The sequence below is a fragment of the Schistosoma mansoni genome, chromosome 4 (genome assembly GCF_000237925.1).
Source record: "Schistosoma mansoni strain Puerto Rico chromosome 4, complete genome".
In the NCBI taxonomy this organism is placed as follows: Eukaryota; Metazoa; Platyhelminthes; class Trematoda; order Strigeidida; family Schistosomatidae; genus Schistosoma; species Schistosoma mansoni.
This window is the reverse complement of record NC_031498.1, coordinates 16522423-16546929: the sequence shown is the minus strand read 5'-3', so window position 1 is coordinate 16546929 and position 24507 is coordinate 16522423. Positions and strand designations below refer to the sequence as shown.

Genomic DNA, 24507 nt, shown 5'->3' with positions numbered 1-24507 from the left:
TTAATTATTATTAACTTAACACACATAATTATACATTTTATATACACGTGGTTGACTATGAACTGAGCTAGTTCTGTAGCTTGAATTATTTTCAGTTTAGATATTTAGATTTCTAGTTGTATGAACACAATTTTCAGCTCAGTTTATTAACAAGCCCCCAAATGCCCTGGTACGGCCGAGAGTGGGGAGAGTTCACTCTCCCTCTCGTAATGCTCTCACATGACCACGCGGATATAGCCTCTGTCAGGGAAGTCCTACTCAATACCTTCTCGTGCAATTACTGTTGTTTACGAAATTGAGAGGATGAAAAGCGAATGTCCAGCGCTTTAACCGGGTTGGTGGACATGGAAAGTCCACCTAGGGGAGTTGGAAAACCCCCATTCCAAATCAATGGTGAACATGAACTACAGGATCCTGAGGGAACAAATGGCGTATGAATCAATCGTTCGTCACTGGCTACCATGGGACTGTATCTCCTCACGATGCTCCACTGCCTTGTGGATCAGACCTTTAGGTCAAAGGCTCCGGGTGTGGCCCCCTAATTAAACCACCTGCTTCAGTTTGGGCATCTGGACGGTAGTATTCCAGCCCCCTCAAATGAGATTTGTGCGGTGCATATATATCTGGTGCCACTTTGTACCAATATTTGTGTTTAAATAAAATAAAATAAATATCCACAACGCTCATCTGGAAGTGTTTACAATAGACAGTTTTGGATAATTCCAGTCGTTCACATTGCATTAATACTTCCGTGATTATTATCGAAGTATAAGTAATATTATTATTTCATATTGATTAAAGTAAACAGTACAGTTATCCAGTAAATTACTAAGTTAAAGAAAATGTACCCAAAACTTGTATCTATTGGTGAACATAGAGGTATCAATACTCTGAGTGATCACGTAACAAACGAAAACCGGGAGAACACAGTCTTAAATATCATACAATGGGAAAATACAGACCTTTATAGAAAAAAGAAGCCCCATAGTTGACGCTTATCTAGTTATTATCAGAAGGGGTTTTGTGGAGATTTAGTATTTTCATCGTTGAAAGCGTTCGTCAATTGAAGCTAGACCACCAGGGAAAACCTGAAAGCATTGGATGGCCGTTTGGTCCTATTGTGGGACTCCTCACAAGTGAGCATCCACGACCTCGTCTCGCGAGACTCGAACTCAGGACCTACCAGTCTCGCGCCAGAGCACTTAACCGATAGACCACTGAGTCGGTATCCCATGGTGTTTATCGGTTAAGTGCTCTGGCGCGAAACTGGTAGGTCCTGGGTTCAAGTCTCGCGAGACGAGGTCGTGGATGCGCACTGCTGAGGAGTCCCACAATAGGACGAAACGGCTGGCCAGTGCTTCCAGGGTTTCCCCGGTGGTCTAGCTTACCTAACTGATTATTCTGAATGTATTATTATGTTACACTAACACAAAATAGAAAACGGGTGTGAGAATAAGGGAGTTAAGACCAGAAACTCAAAAAAAAATCCATATTAACAATATGATGGATACCCATCTATAAACATCATCTTAGTTAGTTACTTCTTATAATGAAAGAAGAAAAAACTAAATATCAATAAACGCACCTAGTTTTATACAAGACAGATAGAATGGTGGTGACGTTTGTAATTGTTTTCTTGTTGATAGTTAAACTAACAGAGGTAAGTAACATACACAGTAGCACAACTCAATCTATTTTATTTTTTAGAAAAGGATAATGAAACAAAAGTGTGATTAATTACACGTTCAGGTATTTCAAGGAAGGAAGCGAATACATCAGTGTCATACTTTCATCATTTTTCCGAGAGATCTTGAGATGATAGAGATTTGTAGCTCAAGTGGATGATTTTGATGAAGTTTTGTTCTCTGAACTGTATGGTTTGGTCATGGAGCTTTCATCGAGGTGTACAGGACAAGCTGTGAACCATATGTGAAAAAATTCAAGCATTTCGCTTCTACCCGAAGTTTGTACTGATGATGTCGTTCAAAAGAACGATGAAAGCCCCACTACCGAACCATCCAGCTCAGAGAACAAAACTCTATCAAAATCCGAGAGATCTTTCTTAACTATATCTCTGTACTCTATAAATCATTCAGCTACTGCACAACTACCCACTATTCTCAGACAGTCTGAATGGAACATTGAAGTAGGCCCCGCGACCCTACCTGAAGTTCAAAAAGCTATAACTAATCTGAAACGAGGAAGGGCAGCTGGTTCAGATGGATTGGCTCCAGAGATCTTTCAGGATGGTGGTCCAATTTCGGCGATTAGGTTGACTAATATTTTAGGTAAAATCTGGGAGTTGGACGTAATCCCACCCGACTGGTCACAATCTCTGACTGTCTCAATATGTAAGAAGGGGTCAAGATCCTGTGATAATCATAGAGGGATTAATTTTACTAATATAACGTCTAAAATACTAGACTCAGTTATCGGGCGCCTAAGACTTGTGAACTGCAAATACGAGAAAATCAGGCTGGCTTCAGACCTGGTCATGGCTGCATCGACAACATATTCACCATCCGTCAGATTTTAAAACACATACATGCTTATCGGCGTCAGACAAGGAGTTTTTCTTGACTTAAAAGCAGCATTTGACTCTAGACCGAGACGTTCTGTGGCAGTGTCTATCATTGAAAGGCGTACCTCAGAAATACATAAAACTTGTGAAGGCTCTTTACTCGAACACTACCAGTCGAGTCAGAGCTTATGGTGTCTGAGAAGGCTGTCCACTATCTCCGTTTTTGTTTAACTTCACTATAGACCCACTGATCGAAATAACGCTCTCGTTGACTGAATTTTCGGGCATCGATCTCCTACCGCGAGGTCCAGTTATTGACTTAAAATACGCAGATGATATAGTCCTGTTTTGTGAAGACGCTGACTAAATGCTGAGTCCTTTGGTAGCACTGAGTAACAATGAAAGGATGTTTGGGATATGTTTGTCCCCCTCCAAATGTAAATTGTTGCTCCAGGACTGGTCTATGTCAACACCTGAACTAAGGATAAGAAGTGAAGTCGAACGCGTCGACAACTGGGAGTTTGATCAGCACTAATGGGTTGATGTATGACGAAATCTTTGCACAGATTCAGAAAGCACGTTCGGTTTTCGTTAAATATGGCGAAGGCGAGATATCCGTCTATCAATTAAGGGACGAGTATACTGGGCAATAGTTCACTCTGTTCTACTATACGGCTGCGAAACGTGACCACAAGGGATAGAAGATACTCGTAAGTTACAAGTATTCGATCACAGACATCTAAGAAATATTGCTCTCGTCTGCTGGGATCACCAGGTAAGTAAAAATGAGGTTAGACGCAGGTTATGAGGGATTGATGGTAAATCAGTCGATGAGGTTGTAAATCGTCATCGACCGAAATGGTTGAGCCATGTGTTACGTATGCCTGAACACCGATTACTACGACGCGCTATGCTGACTAGTGTTAGGGATGGTTGGAAGAGAGTTAGGGGCGGGCAAACCGAAACATGGCATTAGTCCTTGAAGTCACTAACTTCTAGTTTGAGCCATGTTGGTAGATGCAGACTACTTGGTTGGGGTCCACGTGACAATAGTAACCAGTGGTTGGAGACTCTGTGTGACATGGCTCAGAATCGATCACAATGGCGTAGGTGCATACACTCTTTGTCTTCCCTTAAACTATGAGATCAGAATTGCTTTCTTTCTTCCTGTACTATATCCTTATATACAATCTTTCATATATTAAACCACGATTAAACTAACTACTTCTATGAATTCAGTGTTCATCATGTTATGCTAATGAGGTGTAGCAACTTGACCAATGTATATATGTGCCTGGTCCTACGTTGTAGCTGACTGACTAAGGAAATAACGCATAGTGTATGAGTAAATCGTCCGCTGAATTAATGATAAACTACTATAATGACACTATTTGGAATCATTTGATTAGCTTTGAGTTGAAGTTGTACATCATTTTCGAATACAGCCTCTTGTTCAGTGGATCTTTCTCAGTCTAGTCGGAATGTATATAATATCAAAAGTACATACAGTTCTATCATTTAACAACTCATTGAAACAAAGTTGTTTTAGAATGTGTCATCTCGACTAGCTGAGAAAACCTTAGACTATAGAGTCAGTTGAACGCAACGCAGAACGTGACACATGCGTACATCGGTTGCCACACACCATTAACAAAAGAAGACGAAATTATCAGGACAAATCCCATAGTATAGGTAACAACAGCATTAGTGGTAGCAGAAAAGATTAGGCATTGAAGAAATGATTTATGAAAATAGAAATTAGAGAACGAACAAACAAAATCTTATGAGGAATTTAGAAACTAAGAGTGAATGCACCGCCATCACTGTGAACAATTCTGAGCTATGTCACTTAAAGTTACGATAAACATACAGACTCCAACCAAGTGGTCTACACCTACAGCCAGCGACTTAATGGACTAATGTCACGTTTTGGTTTGGCCTCCCTCACCTTTCTTCCAACCTACTTTTATCGCAGCCATCCATGCCCATCGAGGTAGTCAGTGAATGGGCATACGTCATAAATGTTCTAATCATTTCAGTCGATAAAGATTCACCACCTCGTCAATCGATTTGTCGTACTTATCTAATACTCTGCACCTAGCTTCAGAATTGCTAACTCAATGGATCCTAAAATATACGAACAGTGGTTTGCAGAACCCAATGAACGAATACTAGTAACTTATGAATATCTCCTATTTCTAAGTTTGATGCTTATCACCCATAAATTAGAACAGAGAGAACTGGTGGACAATAGAGCTACAGAAAAAAACAACCCAAAACCATGTCATCCTACAAAATACGTATGAAAAGAGCGAAAAGTAGGGTGAAATATATTCACGTATGAATTGACAAATAAATATTTATGAGACTGTACAATAATAGATTTAGTTCGTTTGATACTAACATGATAATGATAATAACAACAATCATATGGAATAGTTTCAAATATACATAATGATACTTTATAAATAAGCCATTCATCTCTCTGCATACCCAAATTCGCAAGAATCACTAAAAAATGAAAATGAAATGAGAGAACTAACAAATGGTATTGATAATGGAGAAACATCAGTAATGAATAAAGGTCAACAAATCTTACCCTGCCAACTGGAACAACGTTTTTCAGAAAACTAAGAGACGCATCTTTATTTATATACAGATGTGTTACTTAAACAAAAGCATCAGAAGAAAGGACTTCTAGGAAGTACTGACAGTAGTTCTACAATGTTTATGCAAAGCTGACTGACGTTCACATCAATGTTGCTGGGACACAGTGACTCAATAAATTCACCATACAAAAATGGTTTGTGAAATAAAGGATCAAGATGTGTTTCCCAAAAACGAAAAGATGATGTTGAAGACAAAAGCAGAAATAAGAGTACTGAAGTAATAGTTTAAAAAGTAATATTAATTGGATAATTATCACCAATACACTCAAAACACACCCCTGGATTACTTACATGGTATTATCACGAAACAAGAGAAAACTTGTGGGGTTGGTGTTCAAACAGTCATCAAATAGCCTAAGTTTAGATAGACGAGTTTCATAAGGGTTAATTAGAACCATTTGCATCCCGATATTATTCATTAGATTGAGGCAATAACAGAGCTAAGAAGCCAATAATGGCCTGCGCGACTCTGGTCCTCACTGTGTAGATTGATTTTACTTGTCATATTAGTATAACCACTGACGTAAACCTCCTAATACCTCATCAGAAATTGAATTTAGGCACAAAATTTGACTAATTTCATAAGTACGCTTTGATGATGTACAGTACTTGTCATACACTAACTGTTGACCTCCAACTGATTATGAGTTGGAAAACCCTGATTCAAAAACAATGGTGCACATGGGCTCCACGCTCCTGAGAGAACAAATGTCGTATGAACCAATCGTTGGTCACCTGCTGCCATGGGACTACATCTCCTGACGTTGCTCCACTGCCTTGTGTATCAGACCATTAGGTCGAAGGCTCCATGTGTGGCCCCCTAAGAAAACTACGTGCTTCAGTCTGGGCACTCGAGCAGTATCACAGCCCACACGTAAATCAAGTGACTTGTGTGGCGCATATGTATTCGGTACCCCTTTGTACCAATATTTATGTGTTGAAATATATAAATAAATAATGACCTCTAACTGATTATGTATGATTTGAGTAGTTTACTTGTCACTTCATTATAACAGACTACATATTTACGATCGGCAAGTTTTTCACCAGACAAGCCTACAACAATATCAAGTATGTTATTAAAAAGCGGCTTTAGAATGTCACTTATCACTGCCAATTCGGAACAATAGAAATAAGTGATGGTATTTCTTTACAAGATCTTCGGGATAATTATCGACTTCCTTTATATGCTCTTACAACACTATGTCCCATTGAAAGAATTCAATGATATCATGTCTAGATTATGTTTCGAGGCCTTAGAACTTAAAACATTTTTATGTGCTATTTTATCTGATTAAAACTACATAAAAATGCTAGGATAAAAATAATCGAAACAATAAACACAGAAACTGATTTACTTTGCATGAGATTGTTGTCGAGGAAAGACAACCGAACGAACATTACAGTTGCTTGGTTGAATTAAAATACGCTGGCTTGTTGGTTGGCCACCAGACAATCGAATTCCAGGCGATATAGGAGGCGAAGTTACAGACTTTAAGATGTTACCAGCTGTATTATTCACAGTCCCAGAACTAACAACTTTTAGGGGACGGTTTGTTACAGATACGTATTTTGAGTGGGAACCGATTGGAGGGGTTCTTTGGGATGCGAATGATACATAAGGAATTGATGGATTTGAAGGACATACTGACGAATTAGTTACAAGAGAACTACCTCTGTTTGGTCGCTGAGTAGTAGTTAAATTATTGGAACTAGCAGCAACTGGTGTGACTAGATGAGTATTTGAAGTGATTGTAGGCGGGGATCCTGGATTACTCAAACTCGATTTCAAAGTAGTTCCAGAAGAACTTAGCAACCGTGGTGAGATCTCACTATCGCCACTAGGAGTAACGGATATGTTTGTCTTTGATTGAACTGAAGGAGTTTGGTATTGTAACCTGGGTTTAGTTGATATAAGAGATGAATGACCAGACAGATGACTATGATTCGTCTGTATTTGGTCATGTGCATTCCAACGGTCTTCCTAAACAGGGAAGTAATAGAGACTTTATTAAAAAGTTCAGGATTAAAACATTCTTTTGAGAAGTAAATAACTTTAAATGCATAATACGTCCTAGAAAACAAATTGTCACAACATCAAGTGATAAATCTTCTAGCAGTATTCTGTGTCTTGTATTAGAATTGGATATTTAGTGGTTATGTTAAAGTCAAGTACTTTGAGGCTATCTATGAATAATTATTTGTAAACCACTTGTGTTTCCAGCTTTAAAGAGGTATATTTTACAACCATAAGTTGGGGCATGAGGGCTATCAGCGACACAATAAGAATAAATATTTTAGTACGTAAACTTAACTTAAACTTACATTTTCTTGTATTGAGATTGAATTCAAAGCTGATAAACTGGTTGAGTCACTGTGGAAACCCGCATTTTCGTTACGATCTATGGATGAAAAAAGAATTAATAGACTTTATAGTTCAAACTCTTATCGGAAGTTTTACTTTAGTTAAAGAACACAATAACAACAGACTCACTGTTACTTTACTTTTCCTTCATTCACTTCTAAAGTGACGTTTGCTGAACAGGAGCAACTATTGTGAAAATTATGGATCTTCAGGACCAGTGTTATCTACTTATGATCAGTGGTTGAAAGCAATGTATGACATTATTCATTAATTATCATAGAGGCACAGATATATTTACTCTCTATGGTCCTTTAGGTTCTGAGTTCCAGTACCCAATCAAACATACCTCTTAATTCATTACAGAACCATATTCTAGATATCAAATTCTTCTCACGATAATTCCCAATCCTTTGCTATTACTTGTATCACTTTGATTTGTGATATGAGAATCCAGGCTGATGTACATTTGTGCCAGATTACGCTGATCATAACTAACTGACTAAGATTAGCTTAGTGACCTACCAACTACCAATAAGATTGGTGGTATTGGGTGAACACAAGTTACCTCGCATTAGTCGAAAATGGATTGACCTTACATTTGCACAATTCCCCAGGAAATGAGACAGGGATACTAAATAGTGACTAATTACTAGTTACTGCAAAGAATAATAGTTATACATCGAAGACTGGTGACTAATGACGATTGAGGTTAGCAAGCTGCTTCATTTGCATGGATCTCACTGCATAAATAAGTGGTCAATGTGAGGTACTTTTACACTTATCTACAATGATCTGAGATTTATTGAGACTGATAATCAAAAGTCGTCTTGGTCATATTTTGCCTTTTTTCGGTAGACCAATCAATAGTGACGAACTGTTCTGTCAAAGAGAAACCCCAGAGATAATGGACTTCATCTTAATAAAGTACAGCGATAAAGAGCATGGTACTTAAGTCTTTTATTGAGAACAAATAACTTTTATGGACTTACCAGCGACAGTCGGGTCACTCTTGATTTTTTTTAGGTCCTGATAATCCTCGGAAAAATTCACGGGACGTTTATTTCCGACAGATATAACCGATCTAAAGTGTTACAGGCAGACAGGAACCTACTTTTGAAAAGGTTTAGATTCGTCTTTGACAGCGTTTCGACAAGTAGAATGGTTGTTTATCAATTCATCCAGTAGTAAGCTAAAATTATAAGCCGTAGTTGACGAAGACCCGAGAACTTACTCTTTCTCACTAGAAACTACGCGGATAATATTGTTTAATTTAATGATTTCGGATTTCAGAGTCTCATTTATCTTCAGACATGTAAGAAACCGGAAGACAAACACACTTACCACGATCTGTTGTTTGCACAAGTTCTTAAGCATTTCATATCTTTCCTCTATTGGGTCTTTATATATATATAAGCATTTTCATTGATAATACCTTGGGATAATTCGTTCATTTCGAGGTAAACAACGTTTAATCCAAAGTAGCCAATCTATTGGCAAGCTTGTCGAGTCCACACAGGGACTAAAATACATGAAATTGTAAAATGGCGAAGTTTCGTAGCGAATTTCAAAACCGGATGCACGGAATAAGATGGACTTCATCATCAACTGATAGGTGAGGAAGTGAGTGTCGAAGTGTAGGCCAAAAATAATTTTTTATAAATCCTTTTTCGTTATTTGTTGTTAGAAAGTTGTGAACCGTTTATTATAATTTGTTTTAGTTTATTTTAAAGTACGCGCTCTAACCAAGGCGCAAAATTGACTTTGGCGAAAACGTAGTAGGTTCTATGTAGGTACTCGGGAAAGACATAAACAGCTCCATTCTTTCTTATTTCAACTTCCAAAAACTGTGTGGAAACTTGTATAACACGGGTGTTCCGTTTGTTCTTCGTTTTTTTACTTGTATGCTATGTCTTCTGAGTTGTCTTAATCTGGTAAGAAGAAAAAGAGAGTATCTCAATATTCTATACGCCAAAATTAGATCACCTCCTAATATATGGTAGGACAAAGTTAGGAGTAGCTATTAGCCATTAGTATGTCAAACCCTAGAGTTTCGGAATTGCACGGGTAGTTGCCCTCTGTACTTTTCCAGGTTACCCGAGTCACCTTTTAAACAAGAGCACTAGCCTGAAAGCACCTTTCAAGTTTGAATCTCACTAAGGTTTATATTACAGTGAAAACAATACTATATAACTTAAATGACCGTCTTAAAGCCCATAAGGCCCTAAACTTCTTAGCTGCGACCTCGCGGCAGTGGGCTGCGATCTTAACATTATGGCTCACTGCCAACATAAGATCGGTACTACGTGCACAGGCTCTCCCCACATGCTGTAACTGTTTACTTTCTTATCCCCAATGTGCATGTAGACACACTTGACTGCGTTGATAAGCTTCAGCCGTTCCATAGACCACCTAATCTGAACATCTAATTGTCAGTAGTGCACATGCATCTGCGTCTAATGTTGTTTCTCGCCAGATTTTTGCATCAGCGTACAGTAGCATTGGGACTCAACTATACTTTAGAGTTTATGCAGTATAAAAAGTAAATGACCTGATATGTAGTTGATTCGGTCTTGTTGATTTTTCCGTGTCTGAAGTGCTAAGGACCTTTAGTACATCGTCTTGATCAAAGTCCACAGTCGGCAGCTGGTTTTGTTACCTTGTATTTGGGTCTAGTTCTTCGTCTAGAAGAGGCTCGTGAACGAAAACTGTCCCGAAATAACCCACCATGGCCTCTGTTTTGTCCTGATCATCTATCATTCAGTTTCAGTTTGGAAAGGACAGGAGGCTAGATGGTCTGTGTTAGTCCTGGCAATGATGGTCTCTCAGCTGATCCAACTTTCTTTTGAAGGAGTCGACGGATGGAGCCTCAACCACGTGCTGAGGTAATGAATTCCACTCGTTGATTATTCGATGGGAAAGTCGGTAGTCAGCTGACAAGTAATTCGTTCTGGGCTTGTGAACTTTTTTGGAGTGTCCTCGTAGATTTTCTGTTTTGGAAGACAAGAAAAATGAGGGCATATCAGGTGCAAATTTGTCATTAAGCAATTTGAAAACTGTAATCAAGTAGCCTCTAATTCTTCTATATGACAGCGGGAATAGGTTTAGCTTGGTCAGTCTAGTACCATACGGGAGCTTTGCTATTCCGGGAATCAGCCTAGTTGCTGTTCTCTGAACCCTTTCCAAGAGTTCACTGTCTGTTTTTAGGCAGGGGCTAGCTGCTTGTATATAAGTAATGCAGATGTTAGGAAACGGGTACTAGGTAAGGATGGGAAATCGATTGATGAAGTAGTGTAACTTCATCAGTTGAGATGGCTGAAACACGTGTTACGTATGCCCAACCACCGACTGCCCCGATGTACAATGTTTTATGGTGTAGGAGTAGGTTGGAAGAAAGCTAGGGGCGGCCAGACCAAAACATGGCACAAATCCATGAAGTCGCTGACAAGTGGACTGGGCCGTGTTGGTAGGTGTAGACTACCTGGTTGGGATTCGCGAGATGATAGCAACCGATGGTTAGAGACCTTGAATGACATGGCTCAAAATTGTTTGCAATGGCGAAGATGCATACACTCTTTGTGGTCTCCCAAATTCTAATCTTCTGAATTCTTCATGTCCGTATCCTTTTTCTCTTTCCAAATTTATTTCACTGTATTATACTCCTTCAGTAACATCTTCAAACCCTTATCTTTCACATAATGCTTATACTCTTACTACTTCTACCAATATGGGATTTGAATCGACAACTTCATCTCTGTGCTAATGTGGTATGGCAACTCGAACTGATGTACGTACGTACGAAGTTCTACGTTGTAACTGACTGACTGAGCTGCTTGTATGCAGTACTCAAGTTTAGGGCGTACGAACACTGTATACAAAGTCAGAAACGTTTTAGCGTCGAGATGCTTAAAAGCCCTGCGTATGGACCATAAAGTCCTAAAACCTTTGGCGGCTATTGCACGGCAGTGCGCAGTAGTCTTTAATTCTTGACTAACGATGACGCCTAGGTCATTGTGTGCCTGGACAATAGGTAACTCAGTGTTATTCATCGTGTACCCTGGTGGCCAATATGCATCACAATACACTTGGAAGTGTTTATCGGCAATTGCCAGGTTTGGGACCATTCAGATAATCTCTCCAGGTCGTTTTGAAGTTCTAAGCTATCGCCCTTGCTTTGTATCGCTCTCCATATCTTGACATCGTCAGCATAGAGTAAGACCGATGACGATAGTAGACGAGGGAAGTCATTTACGTACAGGAGGAATAACACTGGCCCCAAAACTGTACCCTGGGGGACTCCACTAAGCATAGTTTCCCAGCTAGACAACTTGGAGTTCACCCTTACTCTTTGTTGACGCCCGACTAGGAAGTCTTTCATCCACATCAATAGATTGCCTCCAATCCCGATATTCCTTAGCTTATATAACAGCCGGTTATGCGGAACCTTGTCAAAAGCTTTGCTGAAATCGATATAAGCTACGTCTATAGGTAACTTTTGGTCCTTAAGAGCGCACCGGCTTTCACGAGCGACTAATAAGTTTGTGAGACAAGAGTAACCTGTTCTAAAACCATGCTGCTTTTCGGAGAGGACCCGGTTTTCATCGAGATACTTTAACAGCTCCTTCCGAATAATCTTTTCTAAGATTTTAACAACCACACTAGTTAGGCTAATTGGTCGGTAATTCTCAGGCTTATGTTTTGTACCTGTTTTGAAGACTGAATTTACTATGGCGTTCTTCCAGTCTTTTGGTAGACGACCCTGGGTTACGGATAGATTAAAACATACACTTAAAGGGTTCGCAACAAAGTTAGCTAATTCCTTTAGTAACCTAGGATGCAGTTCATCGGGTCCAGTGGATTTACCTATGTCAAGCTTAACTAGCAGACCAAGGACATCGAGTTCTTTAATGGTCACGCTGTCCAGTGCTTGTGTGGGGGGATTTTCATGGACTGGTGAGAAGGGTGTTTCTATGGTGTATACATTGCTAAAGTATTTAGAGAATACTTGAGCTTTGCCAAAGTCGTCCTCCACTAGTGATGAGGCAGTACTGTCTCCCCATAGTGAAGGAACATTTCTTTTTGCCCTTTGGTTTATATACAAATACAAGCTTTTAAGGCAGTCTATGGATTCCCTAACGATTTTCTCTTCGTACAGCTTTCTGGCCCTATGGAGGGTTGAGGCACAGGTATTTCGAGCCTTTCGATACTGAGATTTTGCCTCGTCAGTCCCCAGTAACCTAAATCTATCCCACATTTTCCTTCTTTTACGGAGAAGGATGCGAACCTCCCTACTGAACCACGGTGGGGAGTTTCTCGGCCCCTTAGGTGTAGTCCAAGGGATGTGGGGAGCGGTAACTTTTAAGTATAAATTCCGGAATACGTCCCAAGCCGTTTCGATTGATGACTCTGGGTCTATTTTCCAATCTACTGATGATGCTGATTTCATGATGTCTGGTATGTTGGCTTTCCAGACGTTAGGTCTTGATTGAGCTGAGGCGTGCTCGTGATCGACAGTCATATGGAAGTCAAAGGTTAAAACTGCATGATCACTTTTGCCTAGGGGTGGCATGTAATCCAGGTTTGCAACGTCATTCTCATAATGAGTCAATATAAGATCTAGTAGGGATGATGCAGAACCCGGGTCGTACCTAGTTGCTTCCTTCACGTGTTGCACTAGGGCACATGTGATTACCGCATCAACTAGTTCCTGTTCGAAGGACTTTGCTGACGATTCAGTCCGCAGGTTTCCCCAGTCCACCATGGGTGCATTAAAGTCCCCTAGGATTAGACATCGATCACTTCGTGATAAAGTGTTGAGACTGTTTAGCAGGACCTCGTTTACCTCACAGCTTTGGCTGTGATAGATCAAACTAAGCAGCAACTCTTGTCCCCCTTTTTTTTTCCCGGGCCCTCTCGCATGCCAAGCGAGAGATCTACTCTCTTTTGTAATTAAGTTGAGAATCTAATGCTGCGTTCTTGTCATGTAATTTATTTATGAGAACAGTCTCAGGCTGTTTGATTATAGATTGGGCCAACTATTTTTCACACTTTCTCCCGGATTGCAATTATACACTTATTTCGTACTGACCTGTGGCGTTCTATCGTATTTGCCGTACCAAGGCTGATGGCGACGTTCCAGCATTTCTTACTTATTAGTAAACGTCGAATATTCCGGCCTGTCCAGGGATGGCCGTGCTCCAGGGTATGAATTGTTAAGTTACTTGATTGTAAAACTGCCGGAAATGAGTCTGTAACCAGCTTTTATTTATTTATTTTGCCCACAAATGCCCTGGTACAGCCGATAGTGGGAGGGGCCACCCTCCCTCTTGAAATGCTCTCACATGGCCACGCGTATATAGCCTCTGCCAGGGAAGTCCTACTCACTGCCTTCTCACGGCATTACTGTTGTTTACGAAATTGAGAGGACGAGAATCGAATGTCCGGCGCTTTAACCGGGTTGGTGGACACGGAAAGTTCACCTACGGGAGTTAGAAAACCCTGATTCCAAACCAAAAGTAGTAGCTGGATCGTTAAGGAATTCGACCTTCAACCTATGAGTCACATATACACGCTGCCCCTAAACCAACTTCTAGTTGGGTAGCCGAGTAATATAACGGGTCCTCAGTACGTATCGCTCAAGGTTGATTGCATGAACTCATGATTTCCAAATGAACTAAATCATATTACATATACTTTGTTGTCTGATCTAATTGGGAATTTAACGAAGGAGCCATTCGGCTTAGTTTTTTAATATATTTTTTTAGTTATTTGTATTTCAAAATAAATGCTTGACCCATGTTTTTTAATCTTTCTAGCTCGATTTGATGACACGTCACTCAAAAAACTGCACAGCTCATACAGTATATACTTATTATGAGCGGAAAAATGATGCACACAGGTCAGGTTTTGGCACCCAGGAAATCCGTTTAGGAAAAGATTCAGTGAAAGCTCTTGATTGTTGCTCTCTTTGTCTACAACCAGCAAAGGATCCTGTCGTTACAAATGATGGATTCCTCTATGATCGAGCAGTAGTTCTGGAATACATTGTTTCTCAAAAAGCTGAAATTCAACGGAAACTAAAGTTGTATGAAAAACAGAAAGCTCGTTTAGATGCTGAGACAAAAATGATTCTCAAGGCTGAAAAAGAGGAAGAAGCCCGACGATTTCTATCAATGAATACTCTAGATACCCACTCAAAAGCCTCTGCACAAGCTGCTGAAGCAGAAGCTTTGGCCTCATTGTCCAATAAACGCAATGGTTTGAATGAAACAACTTCATGTTTTTGGGCATCTGGTAGCAAAACAAATGAGAAACTGAATAAAGAACTCTTAGATAAGCCTGATACTGTTGTTCGCTGTCCAATGAGTGGCAAACCATTAAGGTATAAAGATTTAGTTGGTGTTAAATTCACTACCTTTGAAGATGACAGTAAGGTCATGGGTTTTAGCCAAGATAAACCAATAGATCGTGAAGTCAAATATTGTTGTGCTGTTTCCAAAGATCCATTAACAAATGCTACAGTTTGTGTTGTTCTTAAAACTTCTGGAGCAGTTGTTACTAAAGAAGTTGTAGATACTGTAATAAAAAAAGAAATGATTGATCCTATTAATGGTAAAAAAATGAAATCATCTGATTTTATTGAACTTCAAAGAGGATCTCTTGGATTTGCTGATGAACGAACATTATTAACTGCTAAACGTGTTAGACCATCAATGCAAACTTGAAATCCTTTTTTTCCTACTTTATATTTATTTTAAATTGTACATAGCAACAAGAATATTTATTTGTACAAAATCAAATCAAATAAATTATTCATTTTTACCTCTTCTTTAAAATTTCAATTAGGGTTTTTCTTAAAAATCCTATTTCCGTTCTCCATTCATTTTTATTCATAATTCAGTGGTCTATGATATTGCAATTTACTGGCTGTTTGAAGTTACCAATATATCATATTAATTCGGAGCAGATCAGAATTTTGAAGACTCCACAAGATCTCTTTCATAGTTTATTGGTATGTATTTTTATAACATATTCTGAGGTTGATAAGTCCAATTATTTATGTAGATTAAGATGTATACTTATTCTCCATCTAATTTGTACGTTGTATTTCCTCATTGTTTTATAGCAATATGATAATAATGGTTAACCTAGGGCCCCCAAATGCCCTGGTACGGCCGAGAGTGAGGAGAGTCTGCTCTCCCTCTCGAAATGTTCTCATATGGCCACGCGTATATAGCCTCTGCCAGGGAAGTCCTACTCACTACCTTCTCGTGGCAGGGGTGTTGTATACGAAATTGAGAGGACGAAAAGCGAATGTCCGGTGCTTTAATCGGGTTGGTGGGCACGGAGGGTCCACCTAGGGGAGTTGGGAAACCCTGATTCAAAACCAATGGTGCACATGGGCTCCAGTATCCTGACGGAACAAATGGCATATGTACCAATCGTTGGTCACTGGCTACCATAGGACTGCATCTCCTCACGATGCTCCACTGACTTGTAGATCAGACCTTTAGGTCAAAGGCTCCGGGTTTGGCCCCCTAAGAAAACCACCTGTTTCAGTTTGGGCACCTGAACAGTATCACAGCCCTAATATAAATCAAATGAGATTTGTGCGGCACATATGTATCTGGTGCTTCCTTGTACCAATATTTATGTGTTTAAATAAATAAATAAAATAGATCCATCAGCATTAGTAGTATAAGTAATAGGATTGGTAATAGGGAATATAGTTCTAGGAGAAAAGACTAGTTCTCGGAATGCCGACTATGAAGCAATATTAGAACTCTGAATCTGAGGGTTGACAAAGAGTAAGTTCATCTTCACTATTGTTTGTTTCAGATAACTCAATGTCTCCAAACACTGGTCACGGCTACCGTAATGTCCTTAACTAAGTGGTATGCACATATAAACACAGCTCAGACCAAAAATCAATAGCTTCATGGATTGGTAGCAAGGTTGGTTTATGCTTCACGAGTTTTCATTCAATCTACCTCTACTCCAGGCAGAACTACACATCGAGGTATAGAGTGGCTGCGCATCTGTAATACATGTCCCAACCACCTCAGCTGGTGAAAATATGTAATCGATTTCCCATATTTACCCAATAACCCAAATTAGCATAACTCATTTGCTTGTCCCCACGATATGGCCAGATACTAGGCTTACGAATTTAGTATGACATTCGATACTCCTAAATTCATACAATTATAGAGTTAGCTTTAAGATACTAATTTCAATAGTTTAGACTGCTATATATTAGTTTGTATTCGGGGTAAGAATGTAATAATAAGTTGGATACACTTTACGTCTTAATTTAGAAATACATTTCATGAGTCGATTATATGAAAACGGAAGACTTCTAGAAAGATGGAGAACAAATGTATTTACGTCACCTCAACCAGAATTCGAATAATGATACTCAAGGTGTTTTTTTGTCCAGTTATTGTTCACAATTATCAAAAGACCTTAACCAAGAAGTTTGTATTTCTCTCTACAAGTTACCGAAAATTCACTTCATTAATGAGAATATACAGTTAAATATTCATTGTTATTACAGTAGGTATTCTCATTACCATAGTAATATTAACAAAGTCAAATCAGTGCTGTATAAACTGTTATTACTATTACTAATATGTTAAAAAGAAACAAAGCTTTTTGATGTAACAAACTCATTCAGGGTGTAAGTTGATAATAAAACTTCAGGATAGTTATTAATTGAGATGTCAAATGAAAACTTTTTAGGTTAAAATACACAACTTTAAACTTCATTTCATTACTACCACTATGGGATTTGAATCGAAAACTGCATCTCTGTACTAATGTGGAATGGCAACTCGAATTGATGTACGTACGTACGAAGTTCTACGTTGTGACTGACTAACTTCAGTGTGTTAGTATCTCTGGTTTACATGTAGTATGTAGCTAGCACTCCATACTTGGTTACTGAATTAAAGTTAATATTGAAGTGTTTGTTTATTAGAGACGATGTACATCTATTAAACTATAGGCGTTATTATTTTAAGTTAATGTAGGAAAAAACATTCCAATCTGAAATGGTTTAGTAGTAAAAGACTACTTTGAACTGCTCGGTTGCAGATTCCAATTCTACTCGTCTCGTTTCATGGCAGCTGGTTAGTATATCACTACTCACACCTAGAGTTTATCTCAAAGCTGAATGCATGAATCTTTCTGTATTTTGTAAGTGAGCTACATTAGTAGAACATCAGCTGACATCTGTTTCTTTACTGGAATTTTCATACAATGTTAATCTGTTTTGTATTTTCATCAGATCATGGCAACCGGCCAGTCTATAAACAACCTAAAACCCAGTACATCTATGCGATGTTTTGAATTTATATACCACATCATCATAGCGAGATGAAATCACTAAGACAAATCCCAACGTATTAGAAATAGTAATAGTATCAATAGTAATATCAGAGATTAGGCATAAATAATGGGGTTCGAGAAAAAGGAATGAATTCGTTGAATTGAATGTATGAGATGATTTTCAAGCTGAAGATCTAGGCAAAGACATCCGTCATTCCAAACGATTCTGAGCCATATTACCGAACGTCTCAAACCACTGGTTATGATAATCTCGCCAATCAACTTAGTAGTTTGCACGTACCAGCTGGGTTCAGTCTTGGAGTGCATAACTTCATTGACCGATACCACTTTTTGGTTTCCCTCCCCTACTTTTCTTCCAACCTATCGTTATATCAGCAAATTTCGCGCGTTAATGTAGACAATGGTTTAGGATACTTGACATATGCCTTAACCACATTAGACAATGGTGGTGACTACTTATTACTATTATATTCTAACACAACGTTTAGAGCAATAGGGCACTATAAAATGTTCCATTTGAGACAGGATGATAATATTATGAAGAAATAAGATGGGAAAAATCATGCCGTCTTTAAGTTAGGTAAATTTTGAGATTTATATTTACCAATTACTACAGATAAACCTAAAAAAAACAAAATTGATTTAGATCAGAAGGGGTTTTGTGGAGAATTTAGTATTTTCATAGTTAAAATCTTGAGTCAATTGAAGCTAGACCACCATGGAAGACCTGGGAACACTGGATGGCCGTTTCGTCCTGTTACGGAGCTCCTCAGCAGTGCGCATCCACGATCCCGCACTCGCGAGATTTGAACCCAGGATCTACCAGTCTATTTATTTAATTTAAGAGTTGGGTCCTACCGTTGATATTGAATGCAATAAAAAAAGCCAGAATAACATGCTTGGCTTTTGTTTCCAGCCATACTAAAATCAATAACGACATGTAAAACTTGACATAATGATCAAAATCCAAGTTTTAAATTGGAATCATTTACCAGGAATATCTTTTCTTCTATGGCCTAAAAACATACCTCTGGACCACAGCATTGCTAACACAATGTTGCCATCGTTTATAAAACAAATCATTTGCAGGCAGCGATAATCGGACACAAAAAGTTTTCAAACATCCTCAACTTGAATAGGTCTGATTTTACAAGTAGTGTACAAGATTAGCTTTACCAACGTGTAGTTTTCATGCATGTTATACTGATAGTAAAATAGTAATTGTAAACACCACTGATGTACATCTACATTATGGGAAGGATAGATTTTCTTGTTTCGTTTCTGATTTGGTTAATATGGTAAGATAAATGATCTTTGTTTATATAGGTGATAAAATAAGGACTCTAGATCTGTCCAGTGATGAACTAGTATGTGGACAGAAAAAAAGTTGTAATCATATATAATTCATATAAACAGGTTTCACGTCGTGGAATGAGTACAGTAGTTGTAGTAGAAGTCCCCAATGGTCAAGTAATCATTCAGTTAGACATGGAACTGTTCTCTAAAATGGCACCGCACTTTTTGTTTAAAGTTCAAGTCTTTGATCTGATAATTTTAGCCCCCCCCATCTTGTAAAGTTTTCATTACTCTTCCCATTCAAATTTATTTGTTTTGGTTTCATTCTCAAGTATACGTATACTTTATTAATTCTACATAGGATCATATAGAGAATGCAAATAAACGAATTATTTTATCAACCTTGTACATTGGAACAGGTTCATTAGAAAATGAATTAGTAAGTAATTTTTTAGTAGTAGCACTGTGTACTACCTGTTACATGTATTTGTTTTGATGGTATATGTGTATGAATGTACAATAATTGACACAATTGATCGATCACTGGGTGGTGATCAGTGTCATGCGTGTTAAGTCCTTCTTAGTGCTAATCGAATGCTATCGATGAAGTTGCAATGTGGCCACTAGTCTAGGTGGCTCGACACTGCGTACACTATGTTGAGATATGATGGTGGTTGGAGGTGGTCAACAGGAAACCCTGGACACTGGGAACACCAGTTCCCTCAAGTTTACAGGTATACCTTGCTTACGAGTGCCAAGTAGCACGAAACCCGGGTCCAGGGTTTCTTGTTGACCACCTCTAACCACCATCTTATCACAATAATTGACAGAACTGCGACTTTGTGACATCTTGACTTGATAATATTTCATTTAAAGGATTCTTTCTAAATATGGGTTATGAAGAAGTGAAGAGAAAACTAAACGCGAGGCGGGATCATGGATGCGCAATGCCACTGAGGAGTCCCAAAATAGGACGAAACGGCCGTTCAGTGCTCCCAGGTTTTTCATGGTAGTCCAGCTTAAATTGACTTATGATTACAGCTATGAAAATAGCACAAAACATTCTTCATTGTCTCTGCTATCAATGACAATAAGCGTGTTTGAGTTTACTCGAATCAATTCTTTCAAATATAACAAACCATGCATCCTACAATCAATTTTTTAGTTATAAGAACATTGACTACATCTCTGAATTTTACATTGATCTTAATCACCGGTATTTTCCGTTCAAAAACGTTGGTCAACAGCCCTTTATTTCTCATATCCACTTTATAGATTAGTAAAATATCGTGATCTAATCTTCCTGACACTTTTCACTCTTAACGTAATCTCATTTCAGCTGATGCCGTCTCATTTGTGAATCTCACTTTGTATTACTTGGTAACTGTTATATCTCGAACTTAGATTCTTAGTATGTCGCGTAATACTTGAGCACTCGAATGCTAGAACCCTCCCAAGTAGCGAAATGAGAAGACAGAAGACTAGTAAGTAGAAATGTTATTCCAAACAATGTCAACTGTAGTACAAAAATCTCACGTATTTATAGTTTTTGACTGAAAGTAAGTCATCATTTCGGACAGCCAATAGGCACATAGGGGGTCCTTCTTATTCATCCAATAGGGAAGCTACATGTCGACACTCTAAAATGTTGCCCTAGCGGTGATTGGATGGAATGTCTTCGGCTCTTTCTGGGCTTCTTGAGGCTTCCTTGAGTTTGCCAACGAACTATCCTTAAAGTAACGATATGTGTTAATCTAAATAAAGGTTCATAAAAGAAAGTTTATCCAACTATTTTCTATTGTTCGAACTTCTATTTGATGCTATTGATATTATTGGATTAGATCTTATATATCTATTCATCTGTTAGTCAACATAGAGTTGGTCGTAGATATGTGTATCAGCCTAAGCTGCTGTATTACAGGTCACTGAGAGTTATATTGGAAGTTATTGTGATACTTTACAAACGAGAATATAAACAAAGATAATAATATGATGAAGTTAGTTAGAAGTAGTCAGTAAATAAGTGCCAGCAGAATGTAGCAGAAATCAAAACAAATCTTAATGAGAATATATATATTTATATATATAGTCCAACAGAAGTTTCTGGAATATCAATCGGAGTAATAGCAAAAGATTAGCTGTTCAGAGTCGAGAGGGAATCCTGCTCGACCTATGCTCTGTGCTGGTTGGCACTCACCAGGGTGTACCTACCACCTCGTTGTAACTGTCCCTTCACATAGAGTTCATAACCGGCTTCCGTTAGCTTTAAATTTGGAGACGTTACTACTAAGCTAATTAAACCGAGGCTAACCTATAGAACTGATGGGTATCAGCCAGCAAAAAACTTGTGTCCAGCATTTCCTGTTAACTACTTCCAACTACCAGACCTTAAAATAAAATTCACGCGTTTCCAAGTTACCTAAACTAGTAGACACGTTGTAACTTGTAAGCAGAGATGGGTGGTGGCTAGCAGTGGAATTCAGGACGCTTATTTCGTCCCATCTGAAACCCATAGTTGATATTTATTCCGGGGCTCGAGCCTAGTAGCGTTCTCTTCAAACGCCATCGCGTTATCCTATCAGCTACTGAGTAACTTGATTGATGAAATTCCATCAGCACTTCAAGCACTGGACAAATATGATATTTATCACAATACTTAGTGAGAAATCATTGCAAAACTTTTCATTCTAGCTGAAGCCATCTATATGAAATGTGAATTTTCAAACTCTTCCTTTTTTTGCATTTTCATTTTATTCCAGGTTACTGCACTAACAAAAGCTGTTCGTGAAAGAAATGTAAAACTTACTATTCTAATGGATGCAACACGTGGTCTACGTCCTTGTCTGACAACTAATTATTATACTATAAATGCAAATAACTTATCATCTACTACAAATCTATTGGAACTTCCACCTTCATATTCTTCATGTCATTTTTTAGCTCCACTAACTACTTTGCCTAATGTATCAATCTTATTGTATAGACATCCATTTCCATACAAATGGATCCGTTACATGTTACCAAATCGTTGGAATGAAATATTCGGTGTACAACATATTAAAGCGTATATATTTGATGATTCAGTTATTATGAGTGGGTAAGTTTACTTATAATGCTTAAAGTTCTTTGATTACGTATAAATATATAGATTGAGCCAGACAATAACATGTGGGCAGTGACTTTGGTCAGATAAATCATTTGCTCACAATAAGTTCTTTATTCACTGTCTATATAGATTTGGTACAGCCTTTCGTCAGTCACACCTTCGTTGATATATCAGGTTCACCATGATTTCCAAATTATTTGATTACATGTTTATTAAACATCAATCTAATAGACTGACTAACATCAAAACTAAAACTCCTATATGAAATTGATTCTCTTGGTGAGTACATTTACCGAATGTGTTCAAGAGTTTCACCTTTTGAGATTATTATACTGTGGTTCAATTTCTAAGGTTATGAAGAAGATTTTCAGCTCACGACAATGATTTTTATGGAGTGTTATCCTCTAAGCTGGGTGATTTAATAGATTACATTACCAGTTTCATCGTTTGGAATCGTCTCACTAATAATATGGTTGAATTCCACTGATGATAACATTGAATAACAGTTAGTCTACGTTGTGGATTAACTAAAGTTAATATTTGCATATAACCATTACCAGGGAAGTCCTACTCACTGCCTTCTCGCGTCAGGGGTGTCGTTTATAAAATTGAGAGGACGAAAAGCGAATGCCTGGCGCTTTAACCATGTCGGTGGATATGGAGGACCCGCCTAGGGGAGTTGGTAAACCCTGATTTCAAACACTAGTGGTGCACACGGGCCCCAGTATCCTGAAGGAACAAATGTCGGATGAACCAATTGTTGGTCACCGGCAACCATGGAACTGCACCTCCTCATATTGCTCCACTGCCTTGTGGATTAAACCTTTAGATCAACGGCTCCGGGTGTGACCCCTTAAGAGAACCATCTGCTTTGGTTTGGGCACCTGGGCAGTATCCCAGCCGTCACACAAATCGAATGATTTATGTGGCTCCTATCGGTTCGGTGCTTCCTTGTATCAATGCTTATGTATTTAGATAAATAACTCTGCTTTCAACATGTGAATAACAACTAGAATTTGTCATCAATTCAAATAACCTACTTTAAAGAAACAAATACCGTACATAAGATGTATTCATGTGTTTATATGGATGTATGCTTGTTTAATTCCATATTTTTTGATTAGTTTTAAGCCAAAGTTACTCTTTACTCAGTCAAAATTACATTGAATCAGGCACAAATATTCATCATCCCAAGTTGGTACATTGTATTCTCAATAATGAATAAGGTTGATATTCAATTTGTGAAAGGAAAAGATTAATCATTTCTACACCTCTTTGACCATGTTTAGGTTATGTACTATCATTGTACAGACTAAAATCAGGAAGTTTACACTTTCTCACATAGCTCAATCCAACAATCAGCAACTTCATATACTGTTTCTGTCTTAATTTTGCCCTCCCTTAGCACAACCCTACTAGCAAATGTACTTAGGCTATTCAGCGTGTTACTTTTAGGATACTAAATTAGTATATATAGGTTCAGACTTCCAACTTCAATCGATTGACAATAAGTGCATACCCATTATTCATTTTCCGTCACTGACATCAGTCTCACTACCAATGTCATTGTGGATCTGACAAATCACTATTTCTTATTCAGACATTGAGAATTATTCTCTAAGTCAGGTTGTTTTTTTTTTTAAAAAAATACATTATTAATATAAGCATAGAGGTTTGTGTGGATTCTCACTTTAAGAAATATACTAAAATGAGACAGTTATTTATTATATAGTTGGGATCATGAATCAATTGAAGCTAGACTACCATAGAAAACCTGGAAGCACTGCTTTAAGGCCGTTTCGTCATATTGTGGGACTCCTCAGTGGCAGTGCGCATCCACGATTCCGCCTCACGAGATTCGAACCCAGGATCTATCAGTCTCGCGCACGAGCGCCTAACCTTTAGAACTGCTGAGCCGGCATCCAACTGTGTTAATGTCTAACTTCAACCAATCCACGAAATTGAGCAACCATTCGCCAATGTCTTCAATGAGTTGATATCTCCCAACAGACCTGGTTAAACTCCACTGGTTACTGTTTCTCACTAGAACTCCAGGAAATACCTCATGAAGCCAGTCACTAGTGAGCATATGATCATTATCAGAAGGGGGTTTTATGGAGATTTTATATAGTTGAGATCATGAATCAATTGAAGCTAGACCACCATAAAAAACCTGGAAGCACTGTTTTAATGCGGGGATCCT

The 24507-nt window shown here is 38.4% G+C and overlaps 3 protein-coding genes across 3 annotated transcripts in view; 2 read left to right on the top strand and 1 right to left on the bottom strand.

Annotated features, from left to right (window-relative positions):
- Positions 1 to 882: 882 nt before the first annotated feature.
- Smp_171770 (hypothetical protein) lies at positions 883 to 9006 on the bottom strand (the record flags this gene model as incomplete). Its single annotated transcript, XM_018796995.1, has 8 exons — positions 883 to 931; positions 6549 to 7174; positions 7516 to 7592; positions 8545 to 8636; positions 8667 to 8744; positions 8787 to 8857; positions 8897 to 8952; positions 8988 to 9006. 8 exons carry the CDS (start codon positions 9004 to 9006, stop codon positions 883 to 885), a joined length of 1068 nt encoding a protein of 355 aa, XP_018652081.1.
- Positions 9007 to 14376: 5370 nt separating this feature from the next.
- Positions 14377 to 15276, top strand: Smp_090830 (putative nitric oxide synthase interacting protein; the record flags this gene model as incomplete). The annotated part of the gene is made up of 1 exon (XM_018796994.1): positions 14377 to 15276. The coding sequence occupies one exon, from the start codon at positions 14377 to 14379 to the stop codon at positions 15274 to 15276; it is 900 nt and encodes a 299-aa protein (XP_018652080.1).
- Positions 15277 to 15458: 182 nt separating this feature from the next.
- Positions 15459 to 24507, top strand: part of Smp_090820 (CDP-diacylglycerol--glycerol-3-phosphate 3-phosphatidyltransferase) — a gene marked incomplete at both ends in the record, with an annotated part of 18044 nt that continues 8995 nt past the window's right edge. The window contains 3 exon segments of the mRNA XM_018796993.1: positions 15459 to 15563; positions 19560 to 19637; positions 21958 to 22295. Of these exon segments, the coding sequence (XP_018652079.1) occupies positions 15459 to 15563; positions 19560 to 19637; positions 21958 to 22295 (521 nt within the window).